The 16,944-nt window shown below is 41.2% G+C and overlaps 1 protein-coding gene across 2 annotated transcripts; it reads right to left on the bottom strand.

Moving 5' to 3' along the window:
• Positions 1-297: 297 nt before the first annotated feature.
• On the bottom strand, positions 298-15,310 carry tcf20 (transcription factor 20). 2 transcript variants are annotated; one of them, XM_077618806.1, is made up of 6 exons: positions 15,225-15,310; positions 4,890-12,702; positions 4,475-4,568; positions 4,269-4,318; positions 3,847-3,927; positions 298-1,705 (listed from the first exon to the last, which is right to left on the bottom strand). In XM_077618806.1, exons 2-5 carry the CDS (start codon positions 11,748-11,750, stop codon positions 3,868-3,870), a joined length of 7,065 nt encoding a protein of 2,354 aa, XP_077474932.1. In that variant the 5' UTR covers positions 11,751-12,702; positions 15,225-15,310; the 3' UTR covers positions 298-1,705; positions 3,847-3,867. The 2 variants fall into 2 exon arrangements, with proteins under 2 accessions (XP_077474932.1, XP_077474931.1); XM_077618805.1 differs by having other exon boundaries at positions 14,985-15,298.
• Positions 15,311-16,944: the final 1,634 nt, after the last annotated feature.

The raw sequence follows: 16,944 nt of genomic DNA, 5'->3' as shown, positions 1-16,944 counted from the left end.
TACAATTAATCTTGTTTTTTTACTGCACAAAACCTGTAATACCAAAATGGGTGAATGGCCTAATTTTAGGGTCATGATGTTGTGAATCACTGCATTGAGAAAAGACCATTAGCCAAAATTAATGCGTAATTACACTCTCTTTTGTCAGTTTAGTAAACACTGTCATTGAGCTAGCTAAAAGTGGTGTTCACTGGCACGGAAACAAAATTTCAGTCAGCTATCCTCCCATTTTTTTGTTTTTTTAAATATTAGGTATTCCCGAATGCAGAAAAAAAAACGATGCCCAAGAAAAAAGAGCATTGTTGAAGCATTTAAGTGTATTCTTAATTCATATACATATTGACAACTTTTGTGATACAACATGTTTCTGATAGTGTTACTGCAGTCTTTAAGCTTGTTTTTTTTTTTACTTTGTACAAGAATAATAATAAAAAAATGATCAAGACAACACCATGTACGACTGACACAGTTTAAAATCGAATGGCAATGCCTCTTCTGAATGGATTTTCAAACTCCCGCTGCAAACCGACTTGGCCGAGCTTGGTCCCCGTTAGCCCGTACATCCAACTGGCCAATCAGATTTCCTTGACACCCTCATGTTGTTCTAATTCCGTTACCGTTGGAGTGACTGAGGTCACAATTCCAATATCCAGCACACAGTTCCACAATGTGAACATTGCTTAAAATCCATCTCAGTCCGCTCGGCATGTCAAAGACGACCTGAACATTGGTTCACCTTTCGACCTTCTCTGTGCACATTATGAACATCTGTAGTACTCCAAAAATAAGACTGTGTCCATCTGATTTTTCAGGAATACTTGCTGTACCGTAAAAAGCTCATGATGAAAAATAAGAACACTTCAAAAAGGACCAGAATGGTATAGCACTTTCTTTCTCTCCCACTCACTCACACAGACACACACACGCATACACACGCATACACACACACACACACTCTATTGAAAGGCAACAGATGTCCGTTCTCCAAGGCAATAAATGTCTTTGTGGCAAACTTGACCCTGACATTCCAGGACATCAATTTGGCTTCTCCCTCTACGGGAATGAAAAAAAAATGAAGGGAGGAAAAAAGCAGCCAATTAATGTTCTGAATGAATAAAAAGTGAGATACATCCATTTCATCATTATGGGTAAATACTGATGATGATGATAGAAAAATAATAATGAAGGCTAAAATAGAAATATGGATTCTTCATCTTGATTATGAGTTAAAATACTATTTGCAAGAGAAATCCAAATCGCTTTTTTTCTCTGCGTGAAACCCTGTTTTATCCCAACAGGCCTCCTTAAAACAGTCAAAAGAAGATGCAGAAAAAGGTAAATGTTAAAACAGGTGGTGGTGAATAACACTTAGAGGGTATTAAACAAAAAGCCCAGGCAAGAAATTTGCTTCTTTTGTTCTTGACGGAAAAAGTTCCTTTTGTTGCACTTGTCATTTTATTCCACTTCGATCTCAGTGTTTCCTTTCAAGTCTTTTTCCTTCTGCTTTGTTCATCTTAGCTGCATGTATTCATCTTCTTCTGCTTTGAAGTTAAAGAGCAATAATGCTGACCTTTTTCTGTAATGTCTTGAATGTAGATGATGCCGATTCCTATTGAAATTATACATTCCCTATTGTTGCTCAGCCCCAGGCAAATCATCTTCATAACAAGTCTCGTCTCTAAGCCGACTCTTGTCCAAACCAGAACTAAAAGAGAAAGAAATATACTGCACTGTGTAAAAATTTTTAATTCTATAATTTCATAGTTAGACGATAAAGAAAAAAAAATCTGGATACAGCAGACCTTAGAGATCTAAGCACCTCATACTATTCCCTAGTAAATTAACATAATGGTACTTGATTTCATGATCTTTCACTTTTAATTGTTTTGTTTCAGTTTAGAGTGGTACCTCGACCTACGAGTTGCTCGAGATACGAGGAAAATTTCGATCGAATAATTCGCCCTAGATACGATCAAAATTTCGATCGAATAATTCGCCCTAGATACGATCAAAATTTCGATCGAATAATTCGCCCTAGATACGATCAAAATTTCGATCGAATAATTCGCCCTAGATACGATCAAAATTTCGATCGAATAATTCGCCCTAGATACGATCAAAATTTCGATTGAATAATTCGCCCTAGATACGATCAAAATTTCGAGATGCGACCAAGCCAGGTGGCCATGGCACTGTCTTGCCGCATCTCTTTCGTGTGTAAAACATATCTACGAGCACGGGGCGGAGCTTTGCACCCCCCCCCCATTTTTTTCCCACGTTGGTCAATGCATACTACATACAAAGTAAACAACAATGGATCGGCAGAGTTTTGCAAAGAAAAGGCGACCGTTGACAATCAACATTAAGCGCAAAATAATTGAAAAATATGAGAGTGGTGTACGTGTCACCGAGCTTGCTCGGCAATACGAGAGGAATACGTCAACCATATCCACCATCCTTAAGCAGAAGGATGCAATAAAGGAGAAGAGGCCTTCCAAAGGACTAACTATCATTTCCCACCGGCGCAGTGACATTCATGACGAGATGGAGAGCCTTCTTTTATTGTGGATAAAAGATAAACAGTTAGCAGGAGATAGCGTGACCGAGTCAACTATATGTGAAAAAGCCAGCGGAATTTACATGGATTTGATAACAACGAAAGGATCTGAAAAAGGGGGAGCCTTCAACACCTTCAGAACCCTTTAAAGCGAGTCATGGTTTGAAAAATTTAAAAAAATATCTGGAATACACTCGGTAATCAGACACGGGGAAGCAGCAAGTTCCAATTCGAAAGCCGCGGTGGAATTTATCAAGACATTTGCCTCGAAAGGAAAAGTTACAATGAAGTGGCAAGAGTTTTCGGATTTTGTAGAAAAGAGGCACACTGACAAGTGGTCGCGTGTTATCATATTGTGATGACATTTGTGCGCGTCATTTTCCAAATATTTTGAAGGGAAAGCAAAAACAAACAACTCTTGATGCGTTCGTTTTGAAGACTCCGGCTGAACGTGCGGGTGGAGTCAACCCGTTCCAAAGGTAAAAAAGATTAAAACAAAATTAGAATTCAGTTTGGTGTAAAGTTACATTAAACGCATGTTTGAGTGTGTCTGTATATATTAATCCAAGTTAATTTAAATTTGTTTGTTCGGTTACGAGTGCGTTGCCGTGGATAAAGTCCAAACGATACCCCCCCCCAATGTCAATATATGGCGAATTAGAACAAAGAAAAATGTTTTTCCAATCCAATATCCTGTTTTTGGTGTTTTTTCAAAGGGTTGGAACAAATGAATTTGTTTTTAATTCATTTCAATGGGAAACGTTTGCTCGAGTTACGAGAAGCTCGACATACGAGCTCAGTCCCAGAACGGATTAAGATCGTATGTCGAGGTACCACTGTACTTTCTTTCAGGTGAATTGAAGGCGGTTTTCACGAGACCAAATTTTGAGAAATTTCAATTGTAACATGCATGACCGATTTCAACAACTTAATTTTAAGACAACAATGATAGGGGGGTGCCATCCGATGACTCAGTGGGTCTTTCCCCTAAAAACTTGTGCAAGTGCGTAAAACAGTAATGTATATATTTAATTTTTATCAATCTGAATTGCAAAAAAATAAAAATAGCCTTCACTGACAACAGGTAGTTCAACCAAAGATGCAGGTAACAATGAACAAAACTGGGTGGCAATATGCAAAATTACTCAAACATGAACATTCGAAAACACCCCTGGACTTAATATCTATTTAAACACTTAAAGTGATCATTAACGCACAAACCTTTCATAATTGGTAATAGAAAGTGTTTTTCTTATTGGAAAAAAATTCAAGGTCTAAAATGCACTTACTGCTTCCAGACTGAATTCGTCTCATCCTCTCTCGGACTGCTCAAGGTACATCGACTTGGCGGGCCGGACATTCTGGGTAAGCTGAAGGAGAAAGAGATGACCCAAAAAAAGTCAAACAGTAATAATGCTTTGAGAAATTACTTTAAAATCAAACAGTAAGTTCAAAACATGTACCATTACAAAATAACCCTGCAATGTTTAAAGCGTTATATTCGTACCAGGGTTATTAGGTGAGCTTATTGCTCGACTAATGTGGCGTCAGAGGTGGAGGCTGTCTGAAGTCACACTCAAAAACTCACTTATTGACTCCCTTCATTGAACGGAGTTGAGGCAAAAAGCACGACCAACAGCAGAGACTTCAATAGTTGCCTTTTTCAATGCTATTAAAGCACCAGCCCCAAGTAAAATTTTGCCTGTTTTACCTTGTGCTTCGGACACCGCAGCGAGAAGTTATCTTCATTTAGAGAACAATCTGAAATGGAAGGAAAAAAATAATCATTCCAAAACAGAACTGCCATACAAAACTCGACTATAAAGAATGGTGGGTGTGTCTGATCTGAGAGGGTTATGAAAAATAACATCTTTAAGTTATACAAAATATTTGTATTCATTTCAGCTTCTTGCTCACCCGTTTCAATGGCACAGTGATAGTGATATCGACGTATACAGCCTTTACTGTAGCAGCCCAGAGTCGAGCCAACCATGTCACAGTATGAACAGCTCTAAGACACAAAAGCAGAAATACACACAAGCAATTAAGACATCTACACAACACAGCGTTACATACACATACCTGTCAACCTCTGCCGATAACTGCCCTTATAAATGATTATGATTCCCCTTACAAACCCCCAAAAAACCTTACAAACACCGTACGACTCGTACGGTGTTTGTAAGGTTTTTTTGGGGTTTGTAAGGGGAATCATAATCATTTATAAGGGCAGTTATCGGCAGAGGTTGACAGGTATGCATACATTACATTAACTACAAAAAAAAACATGAAGCAAAATTCAATATACGGGTGAAATGTAGTCCATACTTACTGTTTCTCTGGCACCATCTAGTGCTTCCTGCAGGCCATACAGTCTTCCATTGACGAGGTATACGCCACTGGTCCACACGATGCATCCTTCGTGAACCCACAACTCCTCCGGGTCCATGGGCATCTGGGGCAACTGGGCGAGCTGGGCCAATGGTCCCAGGGAATCCAAAGCTGGTGGCGGAGGCTGGAACGGCAGGGACGCCTTACTGTTCGATGGCACCATTCTGGGGGTCTTCTCACTAGATTTGTGCCTCCGTTTAAAGCGTGGGTGCGAGGTCAGCTTTCTGTGTTGCGGTCGTTGTTGGCTTTCATCTGCTGGCTGCCCTTGCTGCTGAGTTGGAACCTGCTGCTGCTGCTGCTCAGAGTCAAAATCTATCTCTCTTTTTAGATCAGGAATAGGTCTGATATCAGGGTTCATTTCCCAGGATAAAGATTTATTGGTGGTATAGGAAGAGGCAATGGTGCTGGTTTCTCCAATCATATTTTCCCTATAAGCTAAGAAAGGAGTTTTTGCTGCAGTGGAAAGAGATTTTAGGTTTGAATCCAAACTCACGGTGCAGTTACTACTCATAGCCATGGGTCTGGACAATAGAACATGTTTTTGTAGGTTAAGCAAAGCATCTAAAGCATTCAAGCCAATTTCTGAGGTTGCGGCCGTTTTGGTCGCTGCTGTGGTTGTATGACATTGTCGAACCTGGGGCTGGTTTTTGGGAAGCTTGGCAGCATATTCCGCAGGATAGAAAGGCCCATAAAGATCTCCAAGGTGTTTGTAATTGGCCCATTTTTTACATAGGCAGCAAAGTTGACGGCCAGAGTGTTTCGTTTCGGTAAGAGTAGGTCCTGAAACCACATAGCCAGATGAAGGGAGCGTTTTTCCCGACTGAAGGGAAGATTCAGCCTGGTCCATCTCCCTCATCTCCGATTCTCTTTTTGAGAAATGTGAGAAAAGAGTTGAGCTTGCTGAAGAATCAATTACACTCCCGCCTGTTTTCCCTCCAATCGCACCACGTTCTCCTTTCAACTTGTCATCTTCAGCATTTACAATGCTGCACACTGACCCAATCTCTGGTATTTTGTTCTCCACGTGAATGTGTGGAACAAAAAGGCCTTTTGGGTTAAGGAATGCTCTATTGGTGCTGTTAGCCCCTTTTGCCCCTAACTGGATTTCTGGGTTATCTCTGGCCGGTGCTGGTGCCCCCCCTCTTCTAATCCTCTGACGTCCTCTTCTTTCTGGAGATTCATCTTCATCATTCAAACCTTTGCGCCGCCGTCTCACAGGTTTGACATCAATCTCTGGTTCAGTGGGTTCACTATCAACATCCATTTTAACAACCTGGGTTAAAATGGGAGGGGTTAGCGGAGGAGTGCTTTTGTTTTCTAACATGGGGGTTTCTGCGCTTGTAGTTTCAATTGGGTCTGGTATTGTAACGCAAGCTGTAATGGGAATTGGTGGCAATTGAGCAGGATTTGGAATCATGCCTTGATCTTGGGGTTGAGATTGGATTGGTAATTGGACTTGGCCTTGGGCACGTTTTTGTTTATTCACACTTCCAACTGGCCTTCCCTTTTTTTTGCCAGATGGAAAATAGCCTTTAGGCACACCACTCTCTGGAGTCTTACAATCCCGTCCTGACAGATTTGGTCGAGGAGAGCACATCTGATGTGAGGTACCTCTGTAGTAGTCATTTCCAGTATAATCATCAAATCCCATGTCAGATTCTTGAATTTTCTGTCGAAGAAGGTTAGCAGCAGACTGCTCACCTCTCCTTGTCTCAAGCTGCTGGTAGGTATTGGTGAAATGCTGAATGTCAGACAGCGCAGATGAAGATGGAGGTGGAGAACCCTGAACTGGACGAGGAATTGGTGGAGGAGGGGGTAAAGGTCCGAGCAACGCAAACTCCTCCTTCTCGCCAGACGCCGATACCACAGAAGCTCCTAACCCAAAGTCAAAGTCTTTTTGTCTGCCAGTTTGTGGATCACATGGGTAGGCGGACAGCGGCATTGGGCCAGTCTCATCTACACTCCTGAATGGCATCATGTCATTTAATGAGTGAACATCTTCAAAACCATCATCCCCTGCTGTAGAACGCGAATAATGGTTTATTTCCTGGTCCTGTGAATCACTGAACTGCGAGACTGTTGCATTAGAAAAGCCTGGGTATTGGCTTGTTCCATCATCAACATTGACTGCAGACTTTGTCACGCTTGGTGATATTTTCTGAACTATTGCCTCAAGTTTCAACCCACGTCCTTTCTTTGAAGACAAGGCCTTTATATTACCACTTGAAGGAGACAGAGATTTAGGAAAAACATTATCACCAGGCAATGGAGAAGTGAGCTGTAGGACATCAGATGAGGTTGTTTCATCGTCATTGTGATGGTTTGACTCTGAGGGAACCACAGGAGGGTGTGAATTTGTAACCACCCTCTGCTGAGATGGATCCTGTAGTAGCCTTTTGGCAGGAATTGGAGAGATAAAAGAACGTACTCTCCTTCTCAACATTAGAGGATTTGTCTCTCCAGGACCTCCGGGCTTTGTTTGCCGTTGCACTCTTGGTTGAGTAGAAGTCATGTCCGTTTGCGGTTTAGTGGCGTTGAATGAAGGTGGGAGGCAGGGACGTTTAGCTTCTTCGTGTTCAGTTGTATTTGAGCCATGAGCTTTATGATGGGGCAAAGTTCCCTGTGAAACAGATAATGGTGGAGGAGGTGCCTGTGTTCTATAGGCAGACTCACCCTCAAGCATTCTTACGCCCTCTCGACTTGGGTGTGGCGGCTCCCACATTTTCATTTCATAGAATCCACCTTGTTGATGGAGCAGGCTTTTGGTTGCATGTTGATCACTGTGCAAGTCTGTTTGCGGGATCATCCTCTGTATGTGCTCTGACAGGCCAACTTTATGTCTTCCCGGGGAAGAACTTGGCATCATTGTTACATCCTTGGTAGACCTGTTCATTGTTTTCACCCAATCAGTTATTTCATTTGAATGTTGGAACGAACCACGATGGTGAGGATAGATTTGAAGTTTATTTGTAGTTTGAGGCTGTGGCGATAAACTGTGATATGGATGGTGGGCTGGAAAATGAGGGTGGCCACGTGGCATATTACTGTCTCTTGTGTCTCCAAAACGATAACCAGGGAAACTGTTGGAATTGCTTGTTCCTAAATCTATACCATGGAGATGTGGCTGATGTCTTGATGGTGAAGATAAAGGATTTATGCTTAGAGAATGGGGCAACAAGTGCCTATAGGGGTCAGAATTGAGCACAATGGATGACTGAACAGATTTTGAGGAATATTCCATATCACTCTCATTACTTCCACCACTGGCGTGAAAATCGGGATTTGGAGCAATCTCTTTGGTTGCCATTTCAATTTTTACTACTTTTTTATCTAAAATTTCTTGTTTACCCAAATCATTGACGGATGCCGGGGAGGAAAATGACTGTTGAATAACTGACGCCGCACTCTGATTTTTCTCCCGCTCTCTGTTAATTTCTCTGTCTTTTTCTGGTGTGCTACGTCTGTTTGGTGACACATCGCAGATGACAGAGCGACGTTCTGACTTCTGAGAATCCGCTTGACCGGTGCACCCTTTCAATGGCTCGGGTTCTTGTAAAAGGAGCTCCTGTACAGCAGAAGATGTGGACGTTTTTCTTTGTGGAAGAGAGTAGTCCGCTAAATTGATTTGTTTTGGTTGGATTGCTTGTACATCTGAACCTTGTGTTAAATGATCCTCGGAGTAAGCCACTTCTTTTTTTGCAGTATTTTGATTTATCTGGGTACTGGAAGCCTCCAGCTTTGTTGTGGGTTGAGGTCCCGTGGCAAAATTGGTTTTACTTCCATGCCGATTATTCGGGTGTCGTGGCTTTCCAGTGGTGGCCATTTGGCCCAAGGTGCCACTGGATGCACTATCTACCATCCTCATGTGTTCTGTCATACCATATGGGTATCTTGTTTGAAATTGTTGTTGTAATTGGAGGTGTGCAGGAAATGCCTGCTCTGGTCTTCCATAACGTCTATCTAAATTATAGCCTTGAAGAACCTCCTGTAAAAGGCTAGGGAATTGATGAATTTGAGTTATGTCCTCTTGGCCTTTAGTTCCGATTACTTGCCCTCTCTTCCCAAATGCCTCTGTTAGAGAACTCAAATCCTTTGAATACTCAGAGGCATAAGCAGGGTGAGATTGCTGATAGTTTCTGGAACTGGATTCATTTACACTTGATGGGGCAGTCCTTCCTTTTTTACCCATAGACGCATCTGAGCCGTATGTTGAGCCAACAAAACCGTACTTATGTGATCCAAACTGGTGAAGATTGTGGGTCTGTTCAAGATTTATTTTTGGGTGTTGCGATGAATATCGACTAAGATCAATACTTCCCTCGCCATTATGACTCGTGGACTCTTTCAAATAGGATTGTGATTGCTTCTCCTTCAAACAGAAGTCTTGGGGTTGCTTGCTTTTTTCAACTTGACTTCCCTCAGAACGAGCTGAAACAATCACACCAACGCTTAACTGCTCTTCAGATGTTGCTTTTTGTTCACTCTGATTATGGGCTGGGGAAGCAGTGTGCAACACATTTTCTTTATCCTGGCCATGCTTTCTGTCAATGTCTCCATCTCGTAGCATATCACTATTGTCTTTCTCCACATTTTCGGCTCCCTCTTCATGTTCAGTTTTGATTTGTTCATTTTTTATTTCGACACTTTTCTTTAGGCCAGCTCTTGAGTTATTATTCAATAAACTAGGTTGCGATACACAGTTTGACTGAGGGGGAGGAATAATACAGGAGGCAGGTGAGGAAACTGGGGGTTTTGAATTCGAATCTGGATCCACATCTGAGGAAAAACATCCAGAAGCAGGTGATGTTAAGTTAGAAGCAGCATTTGCTTTTGAGAGAATTTCTTTTGGTGGTGACTTGTAGGTAAATGTATTAGCATTCAATGTTTGACCAGATTGTGGGTCGTTTTGACTCTGAAGGTGATTGTAAAGATTTGGTTCAGATACATTGCTAGTACCACTCATCTGCCTCATTCCTTGATGTCCCTCTATCAAATGATCCTCTTGTTCTGTCTTGGTCTCAGCTGACATGTAAGAGGAATCTTCATCAGCAACAGTCTCTAGACCACCACTTTCAGAAACTCCAACAACAGTTTTATCTTTTACTGTAGCAGTACTTGAAAGTGGAATTGCATTTCTACTTCTTGGTTCCAATGGAGGAACACTATGAGTTGTTGGTTGGACCTGTCCGCCATCTTTCCCTTTTTTCTGTGAAAATGCACTTTCAGTACGTACCATGTGATGAATGGTGTTCGGTAAATTAGCTACCTGGGAGCTCAAAGCATTAAGACTACTTAGTCCTGCATCCTGCATTTTCCCAAATGAAGAAGATGAATAACTAGAGAGACCATCCTCGTGAGGAACAAGTCCTGAACTTGGACCAGCTTTGTTGCCACTTGGAGGCGGCACACTGTTTACTCCAATATTACTGATGCTATGACCTTTATGACTGGCATTGCTACCACAACTACTGATGCTACTGTTTGAGTTTGGTGTCGGACTTAACTGTGAAACAGCCTGAATTAATCTATGACTGTGGCTGCTGCTGTGGACGGTAGATGAAGAGTGGGAAGGGCCTGAGGGGTGTACATAGGGTTCTGAAACCCCCATCAAAGGGGAAGGCGTGGAACTACAGCTTGGCGAATGTACTGCGGAGGCAGCTGGGGACGGGTTGGATATTGGACTGAGGTTTTGGTTTATCTGACTTTGTTGAGGATGTGTTGGGGATTTGGCTATTTCTTGAGATGTCGTGTGAGGTATGCTGGGGGTAGAGGTCTGTTGATGTTTGCCATATATGGTGGTTTGAGTTGGGCCTTGGTGCTGCATTTTAACAGGGTTGTCATAACCAACACCTAAATTGTGCTGTGTGTTGCAATGCTGCAGGGTGCTTTCCTTATGAAGCATTTGCGTCTGTGGAATATATCCAGAATAATTTGCTGCATGGTAACGCTGCTGAAGGCTTTCCACTGGTCCCATATTGTTAGCAGCAGCTGAACCGGAGACAGAGTTTGCACTTGAGTTGACACTGTGCGAACTGTTGACTTTGGGGTCAAAACCGGTGTTGGCCGTCCCATCAACATATCTCTGTGGAGGGGGGCTGTACATTCCCGATGACCCAGATGAGACTCCAGGCTGTGGGGAGTATTGTGGATATTGAGGGGTCATTCTGTGCCCAGAGCTTGGATAACTCCGATGTTGCTGCCCATGGTGGACAGGGGAATATGTTTGCCCAGGTTGACGGCTTTGAGAAGCTGGCATGGACTGCATTGCAGCGTTCTGACTCATAGTGTATTGATGAGGAGGGAATGCTGCAGATGCCCCACCTGAACCACTGCTAGGCCCATAGTCTACTGAATATTGTGACATGATGCCGGATGATAACACAGACCCAGCGCCAGAATGTCTGTACTGTGGAGGGATATGTCCATCAATATTTGGGTAAGCAAATCCTGTTCCATAGACCAGACCTCCTCTTCTGTTTTTGTCCTTTGCGCCCAATGAAAAATAATAATCCATTGCATCCTTCCTGTAATGGTTGTTACTACTGCTGTGAATGTTGCCCTGTGTGGGCGACTCTACAATGCCTCTGTTTCGAGCATTGTAAGCAAGCATGGAGCTAGCTTGATTGGAGTGGGGATGGCCTCTGAGCAGGCTCTGCTGTTGCAATGCTGCATAATCCTCTGCCATCCTTGGAGACAACTGGGGTTCTGCTGGTTGAGGTGGGTATGGCGGTCCACCTCCACTCCTCATACCAAAACCAGAGGCAAGAGTATGGGGAGTGGGGCTATTAGAAAAGTTCTGCATGTTTTTCCTTTTGTGTTAAAGAAAAACCACACTGATAAATGCCAGTGGGAAATGCCTCCGATGTATAAATAAAGGGCAGATCACAGCATTCATGGATGCAGAAGAAAGTGGAACATTTTCTTCTTAAATGTAATTCTTATATGCACGAGAACATTAGTTTGGATGTTCGTATCAAAAAGAAAAAAACAGTTCCCACTTTTTTGTGGCAATGGTGTATGGTTATTACCACTTAAAAAAGTTCACATCACAGCGGATTTGTAGTCATTGTTTCTACACTTCAAGCAGTTTGGCATCAAGAATATATCATGGATGACTAACACGTCACTATGTAAGGCAGCTTTAAATGTCTCTCTTGCTGAAGCTGAACCACAAAAGCTTCAGCAAACAAGTCTTTTTGAGGAGAAATATTATGGAATGATACAATTGCAATTGTGCAAAGAAATGTATATTCCATTGAAACAGAATTCTGTTAATTTGTATAATTTTGCCAGGTAGTGGACCACACTTGCGTGAGATGAGTTGTGTCGAAAAATCCTTGAACTGACTTGCAAAATACTTTCCAGAACTCCATTTATAGTCCACTCTTGGATGCAGCACAATACTTTCCCTTCTTGGTCATTCTCATTTTACGTGTAGGTTTTTTTTTGTGACTTTGTGCTTTCTTTTGGGTCCAGCGTATTTGGTCCCTCCTATTTCATGATTTCTGTGAGTAGATTCTTCTTGATGCTCTACTGGTACTTCAGCGTTTAGTTGTCTTACCTTTGGTATTGTCTGTCAACCATCATTTCATTCTACCCAGTTCCCAGGGAACTTGTTTCATAAAAAGGAAGATAATCCATTTATTCCACTTCCAGGTTCAGTGCTTTAAAAGTCCATTCCTTGTTTTTTCCCCTCAGTAACTCTATGTAGATAAATTATTTTTCCAGCCGCTGCTGACCAGAGGCTTACAAATCTGTTGGGAAAAGAAAAAACGTATTAGTCAGCATGTGACCGACAAAACAATATGGCATACAATGATGACGTCCTACAAACATGTTTTAGCTCAGTTTAACCATGCGTAATAAATGATACGTCAAGATTATACTGGCAACAGCATGACATACATTTATCTTTTATAACTTACAGGTAAGTAAGTATAAAAGAATGTCATTAAGGCATGCTTATGCTCTTACTATATATCATTATACAATGTATACAATTTAATACAAAAGACTATATTAAAGAACTATGGAATTTTCACGAGTTTTCACAATTACTAATTTAAATTGTACTCTAACCAGCCATTATTAACAGGTGCACAATTATTATCGCAAGAACTTAATCAAATTAATAAATAAAAAACTAATAGTGCGACAATAAAATGAAATGGATTGTGAAAGTAGCTACAAGGATGTTAAAATCTATTAATCTATCTAAAAATTTGGCCTCAATTACATGAGACAAAACGATAAGGAAACACTCATGACGATTATATTACTAGATAAATATGTCCTGCATTGTCATCAAAACTGAATATTGCCTGTCTAACAGACTGAATTACAATGAATAACAATACTCAGAGATCATAATGTGGCTGATCAGTATTATGTGCATTGTATTGTTATGCTTGGCTCAGTAGGTCTTTTTCAACTAAAAAAAGTAAATGCAATTAGCAATATAAATGTAGATTACTGTATAAACTACATTTGAAATGTTCTTACAAACAATATAAATATATGAAATAAATTCCTTAGGTGTCAAGCTTGCGTTGTCTACTTTTTCACAAATAGATTGATTAATTGCCTTTCAACACGTTTGGGCAATTGTGCTTTAAATAGTATAGCATAAAGCCAATCATTATAATCTAATTATCAACCCCTTTGCAGTGTATTAATTTAAAGCATTGACTACTATTCCTGGCATGACGTCTGGCGTCGTCAATCACGCTATAACATGGGCATTTACAGTGAGTCCTCCTAGTTTGAAGGAATTAAACACCCCTTTTTGTCCGACTGCATTCTCAGAGATAAATAGAATCAAAAGCTATGATCCCTGCAAGGATGATGAATGGTGGAAAATATTCCCAATGAGTTATTTTTCCATTCCATCTAAACTGGCCAAAAATAAGGAGTATAATGTTATGATATCTAAAAATATAAGCAAAACCCCAATGAGAGGTTGCAATCAGATTGTATTTCTGATTGTATAAATATTGTTCTCATTGACATTCTGATAATTAATAATCAGTAATACAGCACATACAGGCATATGTATACATGTGTATTAATGCATTATGATTTTGACCTTGGGTAAAAGTGACAAACCAGAAATGGTCTTAGTTAGCCTTACTATTTACAGGGAAAGTGGCTATTTTTGGTCATTAAAAAATAGAAATAAAAATAAAAACTTAAGACCTTGCAACCACATATGTGGACAACACATTTTGGGTCATGAAGCTACATTATTTTATTAGTTGGTATCCAACTATGGCCTACATGACCCAAAATATGATTTTTTTTCACAATAGGTTGCACATGAGTGCAGTTAACCCATGATGGATCGTAGCACAAAAACAAGCAGTGTATATATCAGACATTTTCTTCAAACATGCTAGTCCAGCCGTGCAGGCTGATATAATGAAAAGTCTGTACAGTTAAAAGGATTCTATTGATCTCCACCCTTGTATGTTGATTACTAATGAATCACAGTAGCTCTCTGATCACGACCAACAGTAAAAACTGCCTCTGTAATGTCATGAATATGGCTATCATATGAGTAAGAGCATACGCAATCCTATTATTGCATCACATTTAGACCGCAAGCGATACATTATGTTGTTTTTAGCCAATGACAGGCTTTACGCATTGCAATGAGCTTTGGCACTGCTTTCCTTTTGATATCTTTTGAGTTTAGCGTTAGCTCACACGCTGCAAATTGGAAGCTAGCAACGCTACGAGCTGTGCTGGAGCAAATTTAGCAAGACAGCTAATTAAGGCTTTTTTCCCCCTTGCTTTTCCATGCAAATCGAGAGCACGAAATGCTGAAAGGCGGCGTGTAAGCTAGCAACCGGGGCGATTAAGTGTAGCTGTTCCCCCTCACATTGAGTGGAACAGCGACAAAACTGGGTTAGCTAGCGTGTATGGAGGAAACATGCAAGAAGACGTGATGCGAGATGATTAGCATCACTCTGCCGGCCGTCTTTTCCCCATTCCGAACATCGCTCTAAGGCTAGCTAACATCCCTTTATACACATACCTGAAATCGTAACAATACAAGGCCCTGTTTAGACTCAAAGCTTCCTTTTTGACAATCCCGATGTTGTGGCAGGAAACCCCAGTGTGGAGTAGAAAGCTACGCCGCTTTTCCCTTCAGCCTGGATGGGTCCAGGAAACCCCGAGCATCGGCGATCAAATTCGGGGGGGAAAGCCGTCACTACAGTCGGATCCCGGGCCTCTCTTCCGATTTCCCCCTCTTTTTTCCCCCTTTTGTCCTCACCTCCAGAAATGATGAGAGCAGGGCACAATCAGGGTGCCTGTGGGTCCCGTCAGCGGTGAGGTCCACACTGTCACCCCCGCCCCTTCTTCTCTCCTCTCCTCTCTCCTCTCCTCCCTCTCCTCTCTCCCTCTTTTCTTTTTCCCTCACCACTGATGTGATTGCACCTACCTTCAAGTATAACGATGGTTTTGCAAAGCGAGCTAACGTCACTTTCCGCCCCTAAACTCATTTGCATACCTTCCTTTCCCTAAGACAAATATGTATTTTTTTCATGCAACACACACACAAAACATTCCCTGCACCCCCATTAGCTTCCACATGACACCCCTTCCTTCTCTTTTTATTTCTCAGGTTTTAAGCTATTTCCAAACTACAAGAGACATTTTCCTAATACCAAGTGCTTTTTTGTTATTAAACGGTACTGATGGTATTTTTTTCCCATAACAGCGTTCCTTTGTTCTTGTTTCACCTTCAATGAAAGTGAATTATAGTTACTATCTTGAGGGCCCAAGTGTAAAATGACAGCAACAACATGGGCCTGCACAGAATAAGGGTCTATATTACATATATATAGCCTATATATTATTATTATCTCTCATTTTCTGAACCGCTTTATCCTCACTAGTGTTGCGGGGGGTGCTGGAGCCTATCCCAGCTGATTTCAGGTCAGAGGAGGGGGACACCCTGAATTGGTAGCCAGCCAATCGTAGAGTACAAGGAGACAAACAACCATTCATGCTCACACTCATACCTAGGGGCAATTTAGAGTGTCCAATCAGCTTACCATGAATGTCTTTGGAATGTGGGAGGAAAGCAGAGTCCTATATTACACTATTTTCTATTACTATTATTACATTTATTTTGTTACTGTGTCATATCAATGCTGTAATGCAGCATATTGATGCACAAATGCATGTGTTGTATTGCAGGTTGGACTGGGCTTTTGTTTAACCCGTTCAGGGAGAATCTCACTACAGCTATTCAAAAGTTGCCGTTTAAGACTGATAACATTTTATCAACAGGGGACTATTTTTGGTAATTGGATTTTCTCAAATAGTGGTATAATGTTTGAACAAAAATGTACGGTTTTGCCAAAATTTAGGAAAAATATCCTTAGCCATAATATCTACAGTTGGCGAAGAAATAGTCTGCAAGGGAAAGAAATGCTTTCATGTGGTTTTAAAAGGAAATAATTCACTTTTGATTGATGGGAAAATTGACCCATTAAATTTGAATGTATTAAGGAAAGCCCCTCGAGATTAACCATCTCATTTTCAAGGGGGTCCTAAGAACTACCCTAAAAGAAAAGATTCAAAATGCACAGGAAATGACACTGGGATGCCCCAAAATGTGCAAGAAGTCACCTGTAAGTACCCCAAGATTTACAAGGAAGTAATCCAAATGAACTGATTTGTCACCATTGACAACGGGAGATGTCCAAGTCATTTAAACTGCGAGGACTGGTTGTAATTTTTTTCCAGTATCATTGACGGCACCCGTCCAATCTAGATAAATTACTACCCTGGATTTTGAAAGACTGCTGTTGACAGTAAATATGTTAAATCCATTTGAACTGGGATAGTTAGCTATGAATTATCATGTTTTGAACTAGTGCTGTCAGCCCTCCCAGTCAAAATGGATTGGACATCTATCACTATCATTGGCAGTTATTGAGTTAAAGGGCACCTCTAATGCAGAAACATCAATTGCACTTGTTTTA

Source organism: Stigmatopora argus, chromosome 14, assembly GCF_051989625.1.
Source record: "Stigmatopora argus isolate UIUO_Sarg chromosome 14, RoL_Sarg_1.0, whole genome shotgun sequence".
NCBI classification, from domain to species: Eukaryota; Metazoa; Chordata; class Actinopteri; order Syngnathiformes; family Syngnathidae; genus Stigmatopora; species Stigmatopora argus.
This window is presented reverse-complemented; position numbering and strand designations above follow the sequence as displayed.